General features: G+C 39.8%; 1 protein-coding gene across 1 annotated transcript in view; it reads left to right on the top strand.

Annotated features, from left to right (window-relative positions):
* The first annotated feature begins 903 nt into the window (after positions 1–903).
* Positions 904–19,464, top strand: part of ZNF385D (zinc finger protein 385D) — a 408,882-nt gene continuing 390,321 nt past the window's right edge. The window contains exon 1 of the mRNA XM_059846143.1: positions 904–1,020. Within this exon, the coding sequence (XP_059702126.1) occupies positions 918–1,020 (103 nt within the window). The 5' untranslated portion in view covers positions 904–917. The remainder of the gene's footprint in view (positions 1,021–19,464) is intronic.

Raw genomic sequence — 19,464 nt, 5'->3', positions numbered from 1 at the left:
TTCTTCTCTCTCCCTCCTCCACTTTCAATCAGTGCAAATTCTGCATACATTTTCTCTGTATGCCCATGTCCGTATAGAAAGAAGGATACATTTTGTGGAAGCACTGACCACATATATATATGTATGAAAAATCAACCATGGAATAACTTTTCAGCGCTGCTGCAGTCACTATTACTGTTTGATATGCAAGCCGATTTATTACTAAGACTGCAAACAAAAGTTATGCACATTTTTTCTTGCACTGCAATAATCCTTCTACAGAAATTTTGGCGGCCCCTCGCCGAAGCCAGGGGAGGAACTCGATGGCCGGAGGAGTCCCTGGGATTCTAGGGAGGAAGAAGAGGGTGCTCCGCGGAGGTGAGGGAGGGACGGAGGCAGGCTCTTGTCTCACCACACATGGTCTTGTGGGAAGTGGGAATCTCAGGTTGAGTTACTCATCGGTATGGAGTCAGGAGTGTGCACAACCAATGATTTTGATGGCAGGAGGTAACGTACACGTGTTTTTCAGGGAAGGTACTGTAGGAGGACTTGCCGGCGGGCAGGAGGAGGTTTGTGCCGAGGGCTGTTATTTCCCAAGCGCGGAATTCTTCTCATCCCAGGAGCGCATCACGGCCGCCTCCGATGCTCTCTATCCCTACGGTACGAGCAGGGGGCTGGCGGCACGCGGACCCGGCCGAGCAGGGGAGCGGGCGCTGTCCCCGGGGCTGCTCCCGGCGCACCGGAGAGCGGGGCGGGGGGCGCGGGGCGGCGCTGCCCGGGCTGGGCGCTGCCCGCCCGCGCTGATTGACACCGGCCCGGGCGGAGGCGGGTCCGCGGGGACCGCGCTGCTCCCGCCCGCCGCCGCCGCCGGGCAGCGCGTCCCGCGCTCCGCCGCCGCCCCCGCGCTCTCCCGCCGGGATCGCGGTGCCGCCCGCGGCATGGCCGGCGAGCTGGGCAGGGGGGCGGCGTGCTGGCGGATGCGGAGCGCGGCGGGCGGCAGGAAGGAGAAGGCGCCGGGCGCCAAGCCCCAGCCCCGGCACGGTAAGGGGGCGGCCGCGGCGGGGCTCGGCGGGGCGCCCGGCGAGGCGGGACGGGAGCCCCGAGGTCTGCGCGGGGCAGCCTCGAGGCCAACTTGCCTGAGACTTGTATTACCCGCTCGGCCCCTCCGGGGCAGGGGAATCCTTTTCTCCTTCCAGCGGGTGCGGAGGGAGAGGAGCTCCCTGCTCCCAAATTCCGCCGAGCTGCGCCTTAGGTCTTTTATTTGCCGAGGCGAAAGGAGAGGAACGGTGTTCGCGCGCGTTTTGGCATCTTGCTTTGACAGCGGCTTCTTTGATAATTTTTGCAGAAAGCATTTCTCCTCTGGCGAACGCCAGTGAACCTGAGAAGAGTCTAGGAAATCTCTTTTGGCTTTCACGATCTTAATGTCCGGAAAGCACTGTTGAAAATAAAGCCATGTGTGCTGTTGTCTCCTTCTCCCGTACTTGTTCGGGGAGACAGATGCTCTCTTTGAAGGCTAAACAGCACACAGACAGTTCTCCCAAAATCAGATCCTGACTTTGAAGACATAGAGCGGAGTGGTGTTTCACGAACTGTTGAAAACAAGCGTTGAGGTTCGTGACCCTTGTGTGCTAAACAATGAATGCAGTTTACCCAGAGCCAAAGCTGTCATGTACGGTTTCCTTGCTGTTCTGCTTGGCTGTCACCGATCTCTGCTTTGAGGAACAAACCCAACTGTTTGTAAATCTGGTTGCAATGTCTGGAAATCTCACTAGAATTTGCTCTAGCTGTGTGTTCCCCCTTGGGTTTTAAATCCACTATTCGGGTAAGTGGGTTTGCAGAGGTTTCTGACCTAATCCTTCAAGGGTAAAGTAACAGCTTAACTTGTGCTTGAGTTCTGCGTCAATTTGCGTTTGTTTACTGTTGTTTATGTTAGTCCCCAAAGTAACTTTGTGTCTTTTCCTGAGAAGCTAGTTTGGCTGAAGGAGTAATTTGTACTCTTTACAAGTCCAGAGGTTGCTGTAGCTCATTCAGTAATCTTGATGACAGAAATGTTGGGATGATGGGGAGCCTGGTACCTCAGGTGTTGGCATTTTGAGAAAATGCTTGCTAAGAAAGTAATACACTCAAATGCAGGTCTGAAATGAGAGCGAGCTCATTGTTTCTTCCATTGACTGTCACCTGGATGTTTCTGAGCTGGAGTGCTTCTGCAGCAACATCTCCTTTTCCATTTAGCCTCGTTGAGCCCCTTTCACAAGCCAAAAGAGGAAGCAGACTAAAAGTTGGAGCAAAGATTTTGTCAGTGGATGTCTAAACCCCTCTAAAATAAATTCTGTAGGGAAAAAAAAAAGTGTTATCTATTTAGAGAAGAAAAGTGGTTGTTTAAAAGTAATTGTAAATATTTATCCTTTTAATTCTGAGTGTAATGCTGGTAGTAGGGACTCACAGGTTGGTGTTGCTGGGATTCCTTTTAGTTGCATACCTGGTATATGTAGGTATTGCACAGTAGCTAGGCACACAGACCAAAATTCTGGATGCAGTGAATTCAGTGGGAATTTTGCCACTGACCTAAGAAGAGCCAGAACTGAATCCACAGACTGTGTATTGTGAGGTGTCGGGCCAAACTGAAAACATTTGGCTGATTCAGCTGTGCAATTGTGGCAAAGTTTATGATGCTGCATATGCTGCTATGATTAATGTATTATCATATTAGCTCTAAATTAAATTAGCTAAATTACAGAGTTATTTTATAACTTGATTCTAATTTACCTTAAGAAAAAAGGTGTGGTATGCTTCAGTCTACCAGGATTGCTTCTTAGAAATGTTTTCTAAAGTATCATATCATACTGAACTCCCATTTAAGTAATTACTGCAACAACACAGAAGCCCATACACTTTGCATCCTTTCAACTGTCATTTTAAAATAAGCACTCTATTGTATTTCCTTTGCAAAGTGAACTAGGCTTAGTCACCAGATCATTTACTAACCTTTGACAGCTCTAAATGTAAGGTGAAAATGAAATTAGAGTAATTTGCATGTCCTTAATACTGATTGTGTGCTATAGGGAAATATCTGGGGGAAAAACCAAAGATGTGATATTACTTTAGTATGTTTCTGTAACTTTGAAAATTTTGTAAGCATTCTCTTCTCCAAGAATGAGCTTTTAAGTAAATTTCAGCTTTTGTAAGCAGTGTTGATAAATTCATCATGCAGGAAGAGAGAACTTTCTTAAAATGCTTAAGCTAAAACATTAGAGGGGTAATAAGTGAGATATAGCTAAAAGTAAAATTGTGGTATATGAACTGCCAACGATTTTCAGCTAGCAAACAGTCTGACATGTTGGACTCATTTATACCTGCCTGCATTCAGTTATCAAAGTGAGGTGGGAACTGTTCACAAGAGAGCTCTATGAAATACTTTGAAATTTGGGAAGAAATATTTCTTGGGAAGTAGTATTTCTTCCTAATCTCTGTTTTTGCTACACAACCATTTCAATGGGCCCCCGTCCTGCCTTGGTGAAAACTGTCATAGTTCTATGGATCTCAACAGCACTGTTGTGATTGACACCATCTGAAGACCATGCACAACATTTCTGTGGATGTTTGGATTAAGATATGTTTATTTGGGCATTACTTAAGGATCTAAATTGGCAGGGTGCATATTGAGTTGCAGCTGAGCAAACCTGCCATTTAGCTGAGTCAAGTTACAAATATTTTCCAGCTTTGACATTCTTCTCACCTTTTACATGAGGAATTATGAAGACTTTTTTATACTTTTCTGATATTTAAAAATACAAATATGAAATTTTCCCTGTGATCTCATGTGTAAAATTTTTGTTTTACAGGTTTTTTGGCTTCATACCATGTAAAGCCAATATAAAGCAGAACACACATTTCCACCCATTGTGATCTATACACTACATGAAGTCTTGTCAAGATTCCAGCAAAAAGTTCAAGATCCTGTTGAGATGATGATTATTAAGAGTCTTGTAAAAAGTCCATTTTTAAATTATTTAATGTTGGGTTATCATTGGCAACCTACCTGTAAAATTTCCAAAGAACTTGAAAACTGACAGCTGCAGCCAGAATTCTATTACAGATTCTCTTTAGGCAGAAGAGATTAAGAAGTAACATAATGAAAAATATGTAAATAAAGTAATATTTTAGTGTACTGCTTGAGAAAACTTTGAAATATTTGTATGAGAAAACCTCTTCCCTTGAGGAGTAAATATGGAAAAATTGTGACTAAAAGCTATGAAACAGAAATAAGTTTTAAATTACTTTGTATCACCAGAAATAACTTCTGGAGAGAAGGCAATGTTTTATATCCCTTTTAAAGCTATGTGAAAGTTAATATAAAAACACTTACCAGGGAAAAACAGCGCAAGTAAATAGTGCTGGATGTATGTATAGGAGGGTATTGTCAACACAGGTGAAGTTTCAGAAAGAAAACAATTACTTTCAATTTATTTGATTTTTTTTTTTTTTAAAAGAGCTCACAAAATGTGCCATATTTAGACTGGCAAGTGCAAGTCCTCTGTGCTTCAGCCAGCACAATGAAATCAGTTGGTTTCATGCCAATATGTTGAATTAAACCCAGGTAGGCTGGATAAATGATTATGAGCTCTAGCAACACAGACCACTATTTCACCTGGATCTGCTGACTAATTTTGGTCTTCACCTATCTAGAGTTGTCACAGAATAAGACAAAAACTGTTGTTGACGAATCTGTTTGGTGTAATGGAAAGGTTGTAGTGTGGGAAGGGTAGAAGTCAATGTAGTATTGCTGTAGAGATGGGGTCTCTTCCAATTCTGTTGAACTGCTGGGAGAATGGAGAGAGAGGGAAAAAACCCTACAAACCTGTTCATAGTTCTCCTCTTGAATAAGTTCAATCATATGCACATGTGCAAACATCCAGGTGTAGCTCCTGCACTGGACTAATTCCACAGTTAGTAAGGAATTTAGTAAGGAAATTAAATTGTGCTTGAGCTTTCCACTTTCAGATGTTTTCATCTTTTTACATTTCTTCTTGAAATATTCAAGAATGTGCTTCAGTATTTTCTGTTGGCTTTTCCTTGTCTTCCTTCTCTGTCTCCTGGGAAATAATGTTGTTGGTTGTGTTGAGGTAGTCATAACCAAATCTTCTGTTTTGCTTGAGGCATAGTTCTCTCACCTCACTTTTTACATGTGCCTTATTGGAGCATTTGTGCAAGTAAATGTCTGAAATTAATGCAGGCTTTATATATATATTTTTTTTTATATATATATATATATATATATACATATATATACACACACACATATATATATATATACACATATATATTTGTATGTATATGCTTAATATAAAGGAATAGAAGTTTTCTTCCTGAAGCAAGTACACATATTTTTCTGTGACCAGCTGGAATAATCTGCAGGTAGATTTTAAATATTGAAACATTTTCCTAGCCTATATGTTCAGAATGTGTGAACATTGATGTTGTTTCTGTTTACATCTACTGACACTTTGATGCCTCTGCCCCTTTTGGGATTTTATTAGTAAGGCAGTGTGTTTGCTGTGTAGTGCAGACCTTGCTCTGAAAGCAAGGCTTTCCAAACAAATGGATGAGTAAGGAAGGGTTTTGGCCTGGAGAACAAGAGGGGTTTGTTTACCAAACATATTTTAACTTGATTAGCCTTTCCCTTTTTCCTTTGAGGTAAGTGCTAGCTAGCTGTTACCTCTTTCTATGATTATTTCTGTTTTTTGTTTGTAAAAACTTATTTGTTTACTTCTTTTGTTTTTCAAATTATTCCCTGTAAGAAAGGTGATAGCCTACTGGATGCCTAGTTCATAGAAGAGGATATTTATGATAAAACCTAGCATTATAACTTCCTCAATTAGAGATAAGTAATCAGAGCTAAAAATCCACAGATTATTCTAAATTTTAATTTATGACAAAAGGAAAAACTCACCATCTAGATCTTAGAAGCAGACTCCAAATACAGTTTTCTGATATTTATTTAAATCTAATTTTGGCAAAGAAATGTAGTTAAGAAACCAAAGACTTCCCTTCTATTTCATAACCAGATATATTTTTCTGACTTTTATTTTTTTACAGACTATTTGGGTAGTTTTAGTCAGAGTCTCAAGTCACCTTGCTGGGAAGTACAAGGTGTGATCTGAAAGGAAAAAAGAATCGCTTTCCTGATCATTTGGCTTTTGCTGTTAAAAATTCTGAAGCTAGGTGAAATGATTACTCTGACAGAACTATAGAAACTATCTCATTTCAGTACATTCTGAAATATTTTACATTTTGAGTAACCCTGGCTCCAGGGCATTTTGTACTTGCTTCTGGAAGTTTCCAGTCCTAGTATTCAGTTTAACATCTCTGCCTTTGTCTTTCCATTTAGCCTTGCCATGTTAAAACAATGAATCATCTCGTCCATTAACTACAGTTGGAATGTCTGTTTATGCACTGAATTTGTTTTGTCATGTTGCCTTAATAATTGATTGCAACTGTGGCAACTCCTGACTGCTTTCCCATATGAATTTGGGCTATTCCCAGTGCTGTTCTGAGCAGTAGAAGCATGAGCCATCCCCAGACCTGGAATGTCTTTACCCTCTAAGGATTTAACTTGTCTTTCTTATGAAACTGTAAGGCAGCATTTTCATTTTCTGTCCTCATGCATATGACATTGTGTAGAGGATGTAATATTTCCTCTAACAGCTGAACAAGGATATGTTGTTATTGTATGTTCACTTTGATACATTCTGTTTTGTAATGGATTTTAAATTGGTGCTGATTAATATGTTGAAGCATTAAATAGCAAGCTAAATAAAACTATAATGGCATTCTTTGAATAATTTAGAGAAGTGGCATGGTGCAAAGGAAGGGGCTACAGGGCAGGGAGGCTGAGCCAGAAAATGCAAATTTGTACCTCTTGCTTTGTGAGTGAGCTTGAAGATAGCACTTTGGTTGCTATTCAGGCAGTGTTTTGAAAATAAATGGCAATTCAATAAAAAGGCATTACACTGGCAGTTCCTTGGGTTATTAAATAGTACTTGCCTTAACTATGTAGTAGTATGGATGAGATTATTTTCTTTATTTACATGAAAAAAAAATCTTTGGTTCTTTTGGAAGGTAAATACTGAAGGATCTTCTTAATAAATAAGCCCAAAATACTGTGTAAAATATGTTCTTTTTCAGATGGCTTTGTGGCCTTGTCTTGTGCACAATGATATCTAAGAATTTTTTTTTGTGCTCTCTATGACCAATTTTCATTGAGCTGTTGATGCCACATTCCTGTGGAAAGCATCAAAAAGTAGAAACAAGGAGTAGGAACTGGTGGGTAGAACCTTCTCCTGAAGGCAGATGAAAGTAGAACTGTTAGTTTGTGATAATGAATCCAAGAGCCCGTGGAAAAAAATCAAGAAAAAAGAGTTGTTATTGTCAATGACTGCATTGCGCTTTGCTGTACAAACCATTCCAGTACTTTGTTCAATACTTATTGCTCTGAAGCTCTGAAACTACAGAGCTGTCTAAACTGCTGGCATTTGTAGTGAGGGGGAGGAATGGGAGGTTGAGAAGAGATACTCCTTCTCCAGAAGTTGAGTTGAGTAAATTCATGTAGTGTAACCAGATGTCCTCATCAGTTTCATCTCTTTGGCTGATTGTCACTGTGGTTTCATGTGGGAGGTCATGGTTGCTGCTAGACAAGAAGTGGGTGTGAGTAAAATTTTTTAGGAGGTAAGTGAGAGGAGGTTCTGTAATGAGAAGCTGTACACAGAGAGATCAAGGGACCCCTGCATTGCATTCGTATCAGCAGGACTGCAAAACAGATGAGATGCTGTGTTCTGGAATGGGCAGAATGTTTCAAGACTTCTGCATCATTTTTAAATATAAGACATCTTCATAATCAAGTCCTGACATCAGTAATGTGTTCCTTGCGACGTTCAAACCTGAATTAGGGGGAATGGGAACACAATATTCAATTTTTATTTAACTTAGAGGTGTGAAATTTTTTGCTTTCTAGCTGCTTGGAATGCCAAGATGTATTCAAGCCTGTAAATCCATTTAAAAACTGGAAGAAAGTTTTTGGTTTTTTTTAGATCACTGTATGTGTTTTAGGGAAACACGGTCTTTTCCAGTCCTGATGACGTTGGACTTGTGTCTGTTCTCCATGGCAGGACTGCTCCCAGTCCAGCTATTGATTTCAGTGAACACTGAACTTGCCTGAGGGGTGGTCGGTTGTTTGTGTTAATGGTACTGCTGGGTGCAGCCTAAATTGCTTTGAGCATTTGGCCTACAAAGGCAAGTTCTAATGAAGCAAAACAGAATTTATCACTGTTTTTATTCATTGTGCAGATGTGGAGGATTTCTTGTTATTTTTCACTGAGAAGTGGAAATAATCTGTTTAGAAGAGAAGCATATATTGTTGGGGTTTTTGTTTGTGTGGGTAGTCTTTGTTTTTTTCATGTCCAGGCTGGAAAGCCAGTCCCAGCTCAATTACTTGAATTTTTGGGAGAGGACTGTATTGCAAGGGTGAGGGTGGCAGAAGGATCACCTTACAGAAACTGCAGTGGCTGGAGTGAAATTCTGATTTTGGAAGGGTTTGATCTTGTGGGCTGCAGCTGCTTGCTGTATGCACCAGATCAGTGAGCTGATTTTTCAGGCTTTCTGAATTCTTCTGTTTTGGCACTCGTTCCAGGGAGAGAGGACACAAATGATCTCACAGAAGAGATGATTAAGTGACACCTGAGAGTTTTTCAGAGTTCTTAGCAGCATTGAGCAGTTGTTCCATTGCAGGGAGGGTGAAGCTGAAGCAGCATCCTTGACTAGCTTATTTTCCCTCTTATTTCTGCACCAAGATTATGCCAGTTTGATGGCAGATGGATGTTTTTAGCCCAAGGCTTTTGTGTTCTGCAAACTCAAACTCTGTTTTATGATTTTCTTAGCATAAAAAGAATGAAAGTGGCAAAATTATTTATTGATGTATTTTGACAATCGTATATGACTGTTTGATGGTGGTTGTTTGTTTGTTTGTTTTGGGTTGGGGTTTTTTTTTTTATCTAGTTAAAATATTTAGATCCAATAAGTTCTGATTGTATTCAGCATACCTAGTGGAAACCTGAAGAATACACAGAATAATTGGTTGGAAGGATCCTAAGGAACATCTCTAGTTCAGTCTCTGCTCTATGTCAGCTGTGAGATAAGATCAGGTTGCTCAAGGATTTCTTCAATCCAGTCTTGAAAACATCCAAGGAAGGAGTGCACAAAGTCTGGCAACTGGTTAACTTTTCACATCAAAAACCCAAAGAGGGCCTGATAATTTTGGAAAAGTGGGAGTTGTGGATAACAGGCATCTTCCTAGAAATAAGTTCAAGAGTAAGTGATGCTAAAGTGATTCCACTGATGAGCTGAAGTGCCACTTATAAAATATTATGAAAGCTGCCTTATTTTAGGATGCTCCAGAAAAGCTGCTATGGAAAACTAATAATTTGCTAAATCTATAGTGTTCTGAATAAAAATAATTTGAAATATTCCCAGGCTTGCAGCCTGTTATCTGAGTTCACCTAGACACTTAGTTAACTTTTAGACAAGTACAAAGGAGTACACCAGCTGTGTGGCCCTTCAACTCTCTGTGCATAAGTCAGGAGTGGAGGTAAGAGTTTGTGACGAGAAGGATCTTGGCAACCTGAGTAACTGAGATGTTCCATTGTCCTTGTAGCATTACAGAAGTCTCTGGTCACTATGGAAAGAGTCTGAAAGACAATGCTGTGCTTTTTTTCTTTTTTTTGGTGGGGGAGGGGCAGGGAGGAGAAGTTGTGTGGGGTGTGTGTTTTTTTGTTTTGTCCTTTTTGGGTTTTGTTTATTTTGATCCTCCACAAGGCCCCAGCTTTGGGGCAGTAATGAGACTGCTTGTTCTGATGTTCCACTTGACACCCTGCCCATAGGGTGGGTGAGTTTCTCTGGATGTCCCCTGTGTCTGGCTTAAGGAATTTCACAAAGAATCAGCATCTTTATGTCCTGGCACCTTCTTGTGTACAAGCCGACAAGTAAATTTCACAATTTTTTGTCAATATTCTTATGTAAGAAATCTCCATGTAACATAGCCTGTATGCAGTAGTACAACCTTGCTGGTAATATATTTTCCTGCTATAAAAGAGTACTGTTTTTCTTGAAAAAGCACATTATGACTTTTGGTATTAACTGCTATTGTCCCACATAGCCTAATTAATTCAGCAATTTGGTATAATTAATTTGTTAATGCTTCTGCTGTCATGTAATAAGATACAGTGGCCCACCAGCAGTCTCAAGGCACTCATGTTAAAAGATTGTTTAGAGACTCACTTTCATTGCTTAAGAATATTTTAATAAAACTTTTCATTGAGCTCTTTGGCCATTAAAGTCTTATTTTTGAAATTTTCTCTTCCTTCTCTTGTCCTCAAGTGTTTGTTTTTTGTTTTTTCTTCAAATCTGACATCAGATTTTATCTTTGTTCCACCGCTCTTTGCAGGTTTTGTTTTTAACAAGTAGATGGGTAAGAACTTCTGTCAGTACAGATATGATTCAGAAATCTTTGATCAATGGTTTTCCTTGAAGCCTACAGTCCTGGAAATACTTCAAGTTTCAAGGCTAGGGGCAAAAGATGATTGAGAAACTAGTTTGGTAAATAGAAGTAATTTATGATTTTCCTAATCTAAGGAAAAATAAGATCTCTACCTGCTACCAAAATTGTGCAAATTTGGCAGTGGCTGACCATGTGATGCAAATCCCAAGATGGATTTCTCCCATTTCTGATATTTTACATGTTTCTTGAGAATTAGCATTTGTACTTCAACGGTTGTTTTTCTGAACGTGTCTATGTTCGAGGAAGGGTATGTGAAGCCAATCCATGCAGTAGAAGGAATTGCTATGTACTAATGGCTTTTTCAGGAATGTGTTCTCTGGTCAAAACTTACAGAAGCTGGACCTGGCACAGAAGAGCGTGCAGAGCGAGGGGTGCCACGAGGAGCTCTCAGTGCCGGAGCAGCGCTGTGCTGTGCGGGTCTGTGTTTGCCACACTCTGCTGTTTGTGTGCTTTTGCCACAGAAGACATGCAGCAATCACAGCAGGCACTACTGAGCAGCGTGGCTGGGAGCTCTGCTGCCATCTGGGTTAGCTCTGCCTGCTCCTGTTGTGTGCTTGCTTCCATGTGTGTGGTTCAGCACTTAGTCTCTACAGCCACTGGAGTAATCTGAAAACAGTTGTGATAATTGAAGTTGATGGCAAATAGTCATTTAAGAAGTTAATTACTTGGTTTTCAATATATATTCTTTTTGTATTTTTTTTTTTTTAATATCTCCTACTCCTTCAGAAACATTTCATGAGACACTACTGCTCAGTCCAAACTTGAAATCATCACTTTTGGCATTGTACATCGTAATAGCCTCCACAGCAACCACTGTGATGCCATAAACAGAGGGTTTGACTTCAGGTGAAGAATGTAGGCAGTAAAAGCAGAATAACCCATAAAGGAAAATGTGGGAGGATGGGGAAGACAGGGAAAGTGATTATTTTGGCTTTCTGTGTAGTGATACACCACCCACCCTCCCGGAACTCTTTTTTTTTTATATCTTTACTGATAGCTGAAAGAAAATAGATTCTTTTATGATGTCAGGCTTGAACATCCATTTCAGACAGTATAATTGAAAATATATACAAGTAATGGAGTTTTATTCTTCATGAGGTTTCTTTTTCTCTCTTTCCATTCATTTTTAAAAAATCACTTTAGTAAATCCACCGTGGGAGGATAGTTTTGCTGCTGTACTTTTCCCAGGATGCAGCAAAAGAAATTGCATTTGCAGTTCACAGAGAATGAAATTAGACTTGCTCTGTCCTGATGATCCACTACTCCTACACCCAGCACATTTCTGGGAGAGACTCTTGCTTGCTATAAGAGACATTGCCCTGACTGTACTTGCACCTGCTCTTGTGCATGGAGGAACAGGCACGGATTTGGGCCCACGTAGCCCCCAAATTAGAATTAGGCACTGCATGGAGTGCCTCTGTGTGGGTCTGCCTCCTTCCTCTCTGAGGCGTTGTTCGTGGGAAGGGAGAGTTCAAACACATCACTTTGTTTGCTTACAGGGGTTGAGACAACTTTCTGTTCTGTAATGGATTTATACCTGCTCAGAAACACCAGAAATACCATGGTCTCAGAGAGCATCAGCAGCTGAAGGATATCCATTTTTGTCTTGCACCATCTCATGTTCAACCCATAGCTGGATGCTTGACTGTGAAATCAGTAGAGAATAATTGGGAAATGCAAATCTCACTGTGGCATCTGGAAAAGTGGACTATGATTTTTATTTTTTTAAGTTAGACACACTTCTTTTTCTTGTTGAGTGATAAAATCTTGCTCTTTGACCCTTCAGCCATCCATCCATTAGAGATTATGTAAATAAACCTTTATTTCTTGTCTTTTGTGTCTAGCCAGTTCTTTTTTTTTTTTTTTTTTTTTTTTTTTTTTGTGCTGGGCTTCTCAAAAGCAGATTCAGTTAGACAAACACTCAAATGACCTTAGTGCTCCTGTAGCAACTTAAGTACCTGTGTGGCAGCCTGCACAGCAATAAGTGCTTCCTTTTCTTACAGAACAGAAATTGAATGCATAGAGTGCCTATGGAAAAAACATTCTCAAATAAGAGCAGAGAAAGCCCAAGGATCAGCAAGGATTTCCATTTAATATAATGCTGATCCTGTGCTCCACAAAGCTGGTTAATGTGAGGAGTCTTACACCAGATCGATCTATCTCTGTCTGTACCTATATGTATATGTCTATTTGTTCAACAATTCCAGCAGTTTTCATGTACATTTCAAAGGCAGAGAGAGACTGAGAGTACTCATATCTGTAATTCCAATATTCTAGCAGTCCCTCCATCTGGATGGTTGTTCCTGTGAAACTGACACAGTCTGGACAATTTGCATCAATTTCATTTTTTCCATTTTCTCAGATGAGCCTTTAATCTCTTGCTTGCTGATCCCTGGTTTATAATCAGATTTGACAGCAATAGGATGGCAGTAAATATTGTGATATAAAGGTCTATAACAAAGTAGAGCTGTTGTTTCTCTCCTTACTCCTTGGTGAGGTAAAATTTTATTTGCAAAGTGTGAATAACTTTGAAGCATAAAGCTGCCTAGTTGTGGGCCATTTTCAGCCGGATTTATTAACAAGTGGGATGTTTATTATTTTTTCCTCCTCTTAAAAAGACAAATAAAAGCCTTATTTGTGACCTACTTCTTAATATTTCTGGAAACGAATTTGATATCAATTTGACTAATTATTCTGTTTCCCGAGAGGCTGATAGGATACTTTTCCAAATAAGATCTAAGGTAATAGTTATTTGACGTGTGGATAATAATTTTCATTCCTAAATAAAGCCATTCTGGAATAATTTTAATGCCAATAATAATAATGATTTTAATGTCAATAAAAACTTTATTGTTAACTGAATAAAAATATATTTAATAGTTGCATTTAGCAAAAGCCTGCCCATGGTTTGGGGTTTTTTTTATTGTTTTGTATACATGTGTTAGTTGCATAATTTCTGCATCTACTTTGCTTCCCATCAAAGTGGAAAAATCCTTTCTCTTTGCCTTTTAAGCTATCCTCTGCACAATCTTACAGGTCAAATTAATGGTAAAAATATTCAAAACAGAAGGTTGGAGATATACACAAAATGATGAGCATACCCAGCTTAAGTGCAAGCTGTGCCTATGGAATAAAACAATTTGTTCAAACAATGAGCTGTAATCAGTCATGTCTCATTTTAATAAAATTCTTTTTCTTGAATAATTTTTCCTGGTTGTGTCTCTCCTTTACTTTTTATATTCTTATTTATAATTTTGGCATTATCCCATTGTAGCCTGTCTGCCCATACTTAATCTTGAGAGAAAAAAGACTCTAAATACATTGCCATATTTTATTTCTTTCTCTCACTCTTCTTTTCATGATAAACTAATTTCCATATCTACACTGTTCCAAAAATTCCTCCCCCTTTATTCAGCTCCCATAACCTCAGTTAAATCCGAGCTTCACTCTCAGAGACAAGAATTTAGCTGTGGTTTCTTCCTCTCCTGCTTAAGCCCTTGCCTTTCCTTTTTAGGATTTGGTGTTCTTGCCACCTGTGTCTTCAAATGTCCATCTGGCACACTACGGGGTTTTCTAATTCTTTTTTACATATATATATATATATATATATATATATATATGTTGATTTTCTTTTCTTAAAGAAATTTGTGGTGGTTTTCATGTATGTGAAATTATTCAGCTTTTTTCTTCACAATTGTAATGAAAGTCTAAATTGTCAGCCCAATGAGCTCCAAATTCCACACTTGCCTATATAATAGTACTGTAATTTTCATTTGTGCTTTCTCTGCTCTTTCTTGGTTTTATGCCAATAACGTCAGGAAGATCAAACATCGTAAACTTTCTGGGTATAACTTTAGAGATAGAACAGAAGATTCTGAGGAATCCACACTCCTAACTCTATGCTTCAAACCAAACTCCAATCACCTGGTGTACAGAGAAGTGCTGGTGGTGATTTTACTCTTTGGAAGCTGCTGTTTTCCTTGATGTTGCTGTGGGAAGAGGTCTTTGTTGTTCTGGGTACATATGAGTTAGAGAACTCTGGGAATTGCTGACAAAAAGGGAGAATCTGATTTAGGACATTCCCACTGATTTTTGTGGGGGTGGGGAAGGACTGTGTTAGTGCTCATCACTGGCAAATGGTAAGAACCTTTTTTATTCGGTCATTGTTTCTGGCAGCTTCATCCAGCTGCCTTTTCAGTTCTCTCTGGACATGCTGTTACAGAACTTTGAGAAAGAGATTGAAAAGTTGCATGTAGCAAATGAGCAATATGAGTTCCTTATTAATGCTACTTTTCCCTTTGGCAAGCTTTTCAACTTCAGAGAGTATATTTTTTCCCCTCCACTTGGAATTAATTTTGTATGCCTTGACAGCCAAATTATTTGCTGTAGGAGTAAAACACCACATCTGTCCCTCACTGAAGCTGAACACTTTGACTGAGCTGGTCCTACCAGCCCACGATAGCATCAAATGGTCCATGGGCCAGAAGAGAATCTTCTGGTAATAGGGAATTGCAATTTGTATGGGCAAATACCAAGCTGAGGTAGAGTTCAACAAATGGGGACGAGTTGCAAATAATTCAGCATTCAGGAAAGAGTGATAACAATCATTGTTCATGCCAGCATGTGACTGACTTTTAATTAGCTTGGAATTATGCTTTGCTGGTTTAGGTAAAAGACAGTAAAGATTTTGTCAGCTGAAAATTAATTGCTTGAGTTTTTTGCAGAGGTTATTACTGAAGCCAACACAATTCCTACTAAAAACTGGGATTCTCTATCATATATATTTTTATGTATGTTACATCCATACATAAATTAAACATTGATGTATAAGAATAGAGTGCCTGTTGTGGAAAAGAATGTGCACAGCTCCATATGAGAGGGGATGCAGCAGTGCCTGACTCGACCAGTTATAAGTGGTTTTCTGGCAGTGAGTGAAGAGCTGAATTTAATGATTTAAACACCCAGAGACCTATGGGCAATGTCTGCACAGTGGTTATTTGCATTTGAGAAATGGGAACAGGTATCCAAGGAATTTACTGAGGTAAGTTAATAGGTTTTTGAGTGTGCAGAAAGATATATGTACTCTGGGGAAAGGTAGCATGTGGCCAAATCTGAATGCACAAGGCTTGAACATTGTTGGTACTTTGCAAAATTGCTTATCAATAGCTTATTGAGTAAACAATTTACTTTAGCAAAGTGTGGAATATTGTTAAGTGATGAAATAAGAAATGTGATAGCCATGATAAGGAGGGTGATAGTAAAGAGTGTGATTAACAAAACAGTAGAATTAGGACAGCAAAACCTCACACACAAGGTTTTATTTCCAGATAAAGAATGTTCTACAACTGAGCCCTGCACAAAGTTTGTGCAGAATGTTTGAAAATGAGATGTGGAAAAGAAGAAATATTGAAATGGACCACAAAAGTGAAGAGGACTATAATGTACAGTGGTCAGCCATAATCATCATTCCAGTTCATTCCAGTTAAAAAAAGTATTTGATAAATGTCCTAATCTCAGAATGAAGCAGCAGTGAGAGACCATTTTAGCTTTCCCTTGATCAAAGCCAGGAAGCAAATGAGAATCCTGAGCTAAAAGTCTTCGGGTATCTCTGCTCTGCCTGTGGAAACTGACAGGTCTCCTAGCAGGAATATGATGACTTGTGAAAAAGCTAATTCATACAGTGAAACTGTTGCATGTTTGTGTATTTATCAAATTTGTAAAACGTGGAGGAAACCAGTGAAGGCAGCTTTTCCACATAAAGTTGGAATAATTAGATTAGCTATCAGGATAACTAAATTAGCAACTTGTTTTAGTTTATCTGTTAGAGGACAGAAAACCATAGAAGACCTGCATCTTTCAATAGGCAAACTAAGACAGGGCAAGTAGTGAACAAAGAGTGACTGTCAATACTCATAAAAAAAATAGATATCTACTGAGCAGTCCAGGCTGAAAGGAAAGAGAGGTATGTTGAGCTGGTGGGGATTTTTTTGTTTTTTTGGTGTTTTTGTTTGTTTGTTTGTCTGTTTTGTGGTGTTTTGTTATGTTTTTTTTTCCTCTTTTAAGTCCAGAAATATGATTCTTCCACAGAGAGAGTTGGGCTGCACCTAGAACTTTGTGTATCTGCCAGAAGATATCCCTAAATAAGAATGTCTTTGGAATTATCCTGGCATTTGAGATGTTTCAGAGGAAATTGAACCCCACACTAGGGGAGCTCTTAGATGTTGATATTGTTGCTGGTAATGTTCCTGTTGCAAGGAAAGGAAAAGTTTGGGAAGAGGCAGTAGAATACTGTGGGGTTGGATTGTAGCAACTCTTTGGGGCACGCCAGGCAGTGCTTGTGTCTAAATCAAAGGATGAAAAGGAAGAGTAGCACTTGTGGGAAACCAAAGCAAATCAGAGTGCCTTAGATCAAATCCTAAGAGTGCCAGTGGTTCCAAAACTTTGTGGAAACAGCAATGTTAGCTGCACTGTGATACTCCTGGAAATTCCCCAAAACAGGCGCTGGTGTGAAGAGTGTACGTGGTGGGGTTTGCTAGCAGAGTCTTTAGAGACACAGTCAGATACAGCAGAGTAAAACTGGGAACAGATCAACCTAAAAGACCAGTGGTGAAGGTTAAAATGGCAGATCCATGGCTGACAGCGTGTGACTGCTCACATTACTTGAGAGCCAGACAGAAGTACAGCACAGGGACTGGCAGTGGGATCCTTTATTGCCTCTTGCAGTCCATGGCACTGCCATACAGCAGGCAACACGTGGAAGTGATTCATTCCAATTTTTTATCTGTATGTCTCAGCCTCTTATTTCTGCTTTTCCTGTCACAATTTCCTTCTCCAGGTCTTATTAAGTACTTTCCCAGGCTTATTAAGTACTTTCAGTATCCCCCTGTTTTTTCTTGTCCCACTCCCTGTCTTCTAAGCCATTCACATCCAGTAATCTTTTCCAGATTTGTGGACAAAAAAATATGTTTTCCCAGTCTAATTTTCCCAAAAAGTCGTTAGCCATGCCCCTGAAAAATTCCACCAGGGACAGATACTGAACAAAAAAAAAGTCCAAAAGAAACCTACCAAAAACCAACCAACCAACTAAAAAGCCCCAATCAAAGTTTGGCAAGGTTCTAAGCTGGTAATGGGGTTTTCCTGGGGCAGCATGGATGTGCAGTTTTACCAGGACTATTACAGTGCTTTCTAATCAAATATTTTCACATAGATTCTGACTAAAAAATTGTTAAAAGCTTGAAGGACCAAATTATGCCTAGCACTCACACCTCAAATTAATAGGAGACATTTGAAAAGGGACTGAATAAGACCTAGGGAAAGCAAAAAGACACTTCTGTCTGACACTTGCCCACACTTAGGTATGGCAGTCAAGCATAATATGTTGAAGAGAACAAATGCATTATTTTTTTTTTCGCTTAAAGGAATTGTTTCTTTGATAGTGTTTGTGGGTTTTGTGTAGATCTTGTGCAATAATATTTTTTAACAATTAAACTGCTACATGGTGTGATTTCAAAAAGAATGGAGGTACAACAGGTGAACATGCATTGAATTCTCTTTTTCACTCTGTGTATATTTACTCACAGAGGAATTCATGTTCTTCAGTATACCCTATTTTTAGTCTATTTTGGACCTCTGTCTTTAACTGAATGAAATAAATGCATGTATTTATTACATTTGCCTTTTGATTTCAAAACAGTCCAGCCAGGGAGCAGAACAACTACCTTCTAGAAAGTTCCTACTTTGAATAGAAAGTTTGTATCCAGAATAACTCTGCCACTTCAGGAAGTTTTTGCTCTTAAACCATTGGGCCAGGTTTGCTGGCAGGATTTGTGACCCTGTGGAAGGGAAGCAGTTTGTGAAGAACTGCAGCCTTTGGGAAGGACTGGTGTTGGAGAAGTTCGTGAAGGTCTCCTGTAAGATGGATCCCGTACTGGAGCAGGGGAAGAGTGTGAGTCCTTCCTTGTGGAGGAAAGATTGGCAGAGATAGTGGGTGATGAATTGACCACAGCTCCCATTTCATACCCTCCTGTGGTAGAGAAAATGTGGAGTGAAACTGAGTCTGGAAAGAAGGCAGGGATGGGTGGAAGGTATTTTAAAATTTGGCTTTAGTTTTCACTTTCCTGCTCCAATCTGATTGGTAATATATTAGTTAATTTCCCTGAGCTGAATCTGTTTAGATTATGACAGTAATTGGTGACTGATCTTTCCCTGTCCTTGTCTCAATTCATGAGCCTTCTGATGTATTTTTTCTCCCCTGTCCAGCTGAGGAGGGAGTGATAGAGCAGCTTTGGTGGGGCTCTGGCATCAAGCCAGGGTCAGCCCAGCACAGCTGGGATAATTTTCACAAATTTGAGGCAGGTGGGAACAAAATGGAAAAGGGGCATCAGGGTGAGCTTGGCCAACACTGTGACCACCCTGGCATTCGGAATCTCTCACAAAGGCTGACTGGAGAAGAGTTGAAAGTGGAGATGAAGAAGCTCTCTTAGGAAGTAAGGTTTTCCTGGTTTTCTGCTGGTCTAGCAAGATGAAATGATTTATACTATGTGCCAGAGAAGGAATGGGAATGCATGGTTGGGACAAAAATGCAGGCTTGGCAGCCACATTGGACTGATTCAAGCATACAACATTAGTGACAAGTTGCTATCCTGTAGCTGCAAACAGGGCAACAGCATTAGGCAATGTTTATATCATATTTTCCTTTTCCCTTTGCCATATCACCTTTTTTTTACTCCCTTGAAATTTAGCCTTTTGGAGGCATACCTCAGAGCAATCTGGTGATTGTGTGTGGATATTATATCCTCTATAACCCACTCTTCCAATCCAGAATATGCACCAGAGCTCTGTATGAAAATGCTTAATAATCACCCAAGTGCTCAAAA

Source organism: Haemorhous mexicanus, chromosome 1, assembly GCF_027477595.1.
Source record: "Haemorhous mexicanus isolate bHaeMex1 chromosome 1, bHaeMex1.pri, whole genome shotgun sequence".
NCBI classification, from domain to species: Eukaryota; Metazoa; Chordata; class Aves; order Passeriformes; family Fringillidae; genus Haemorhous; species Haemorhous mexicanus.
This window is presented reverse-complemented; position numbering and strand designations above follow the sequence as displayed.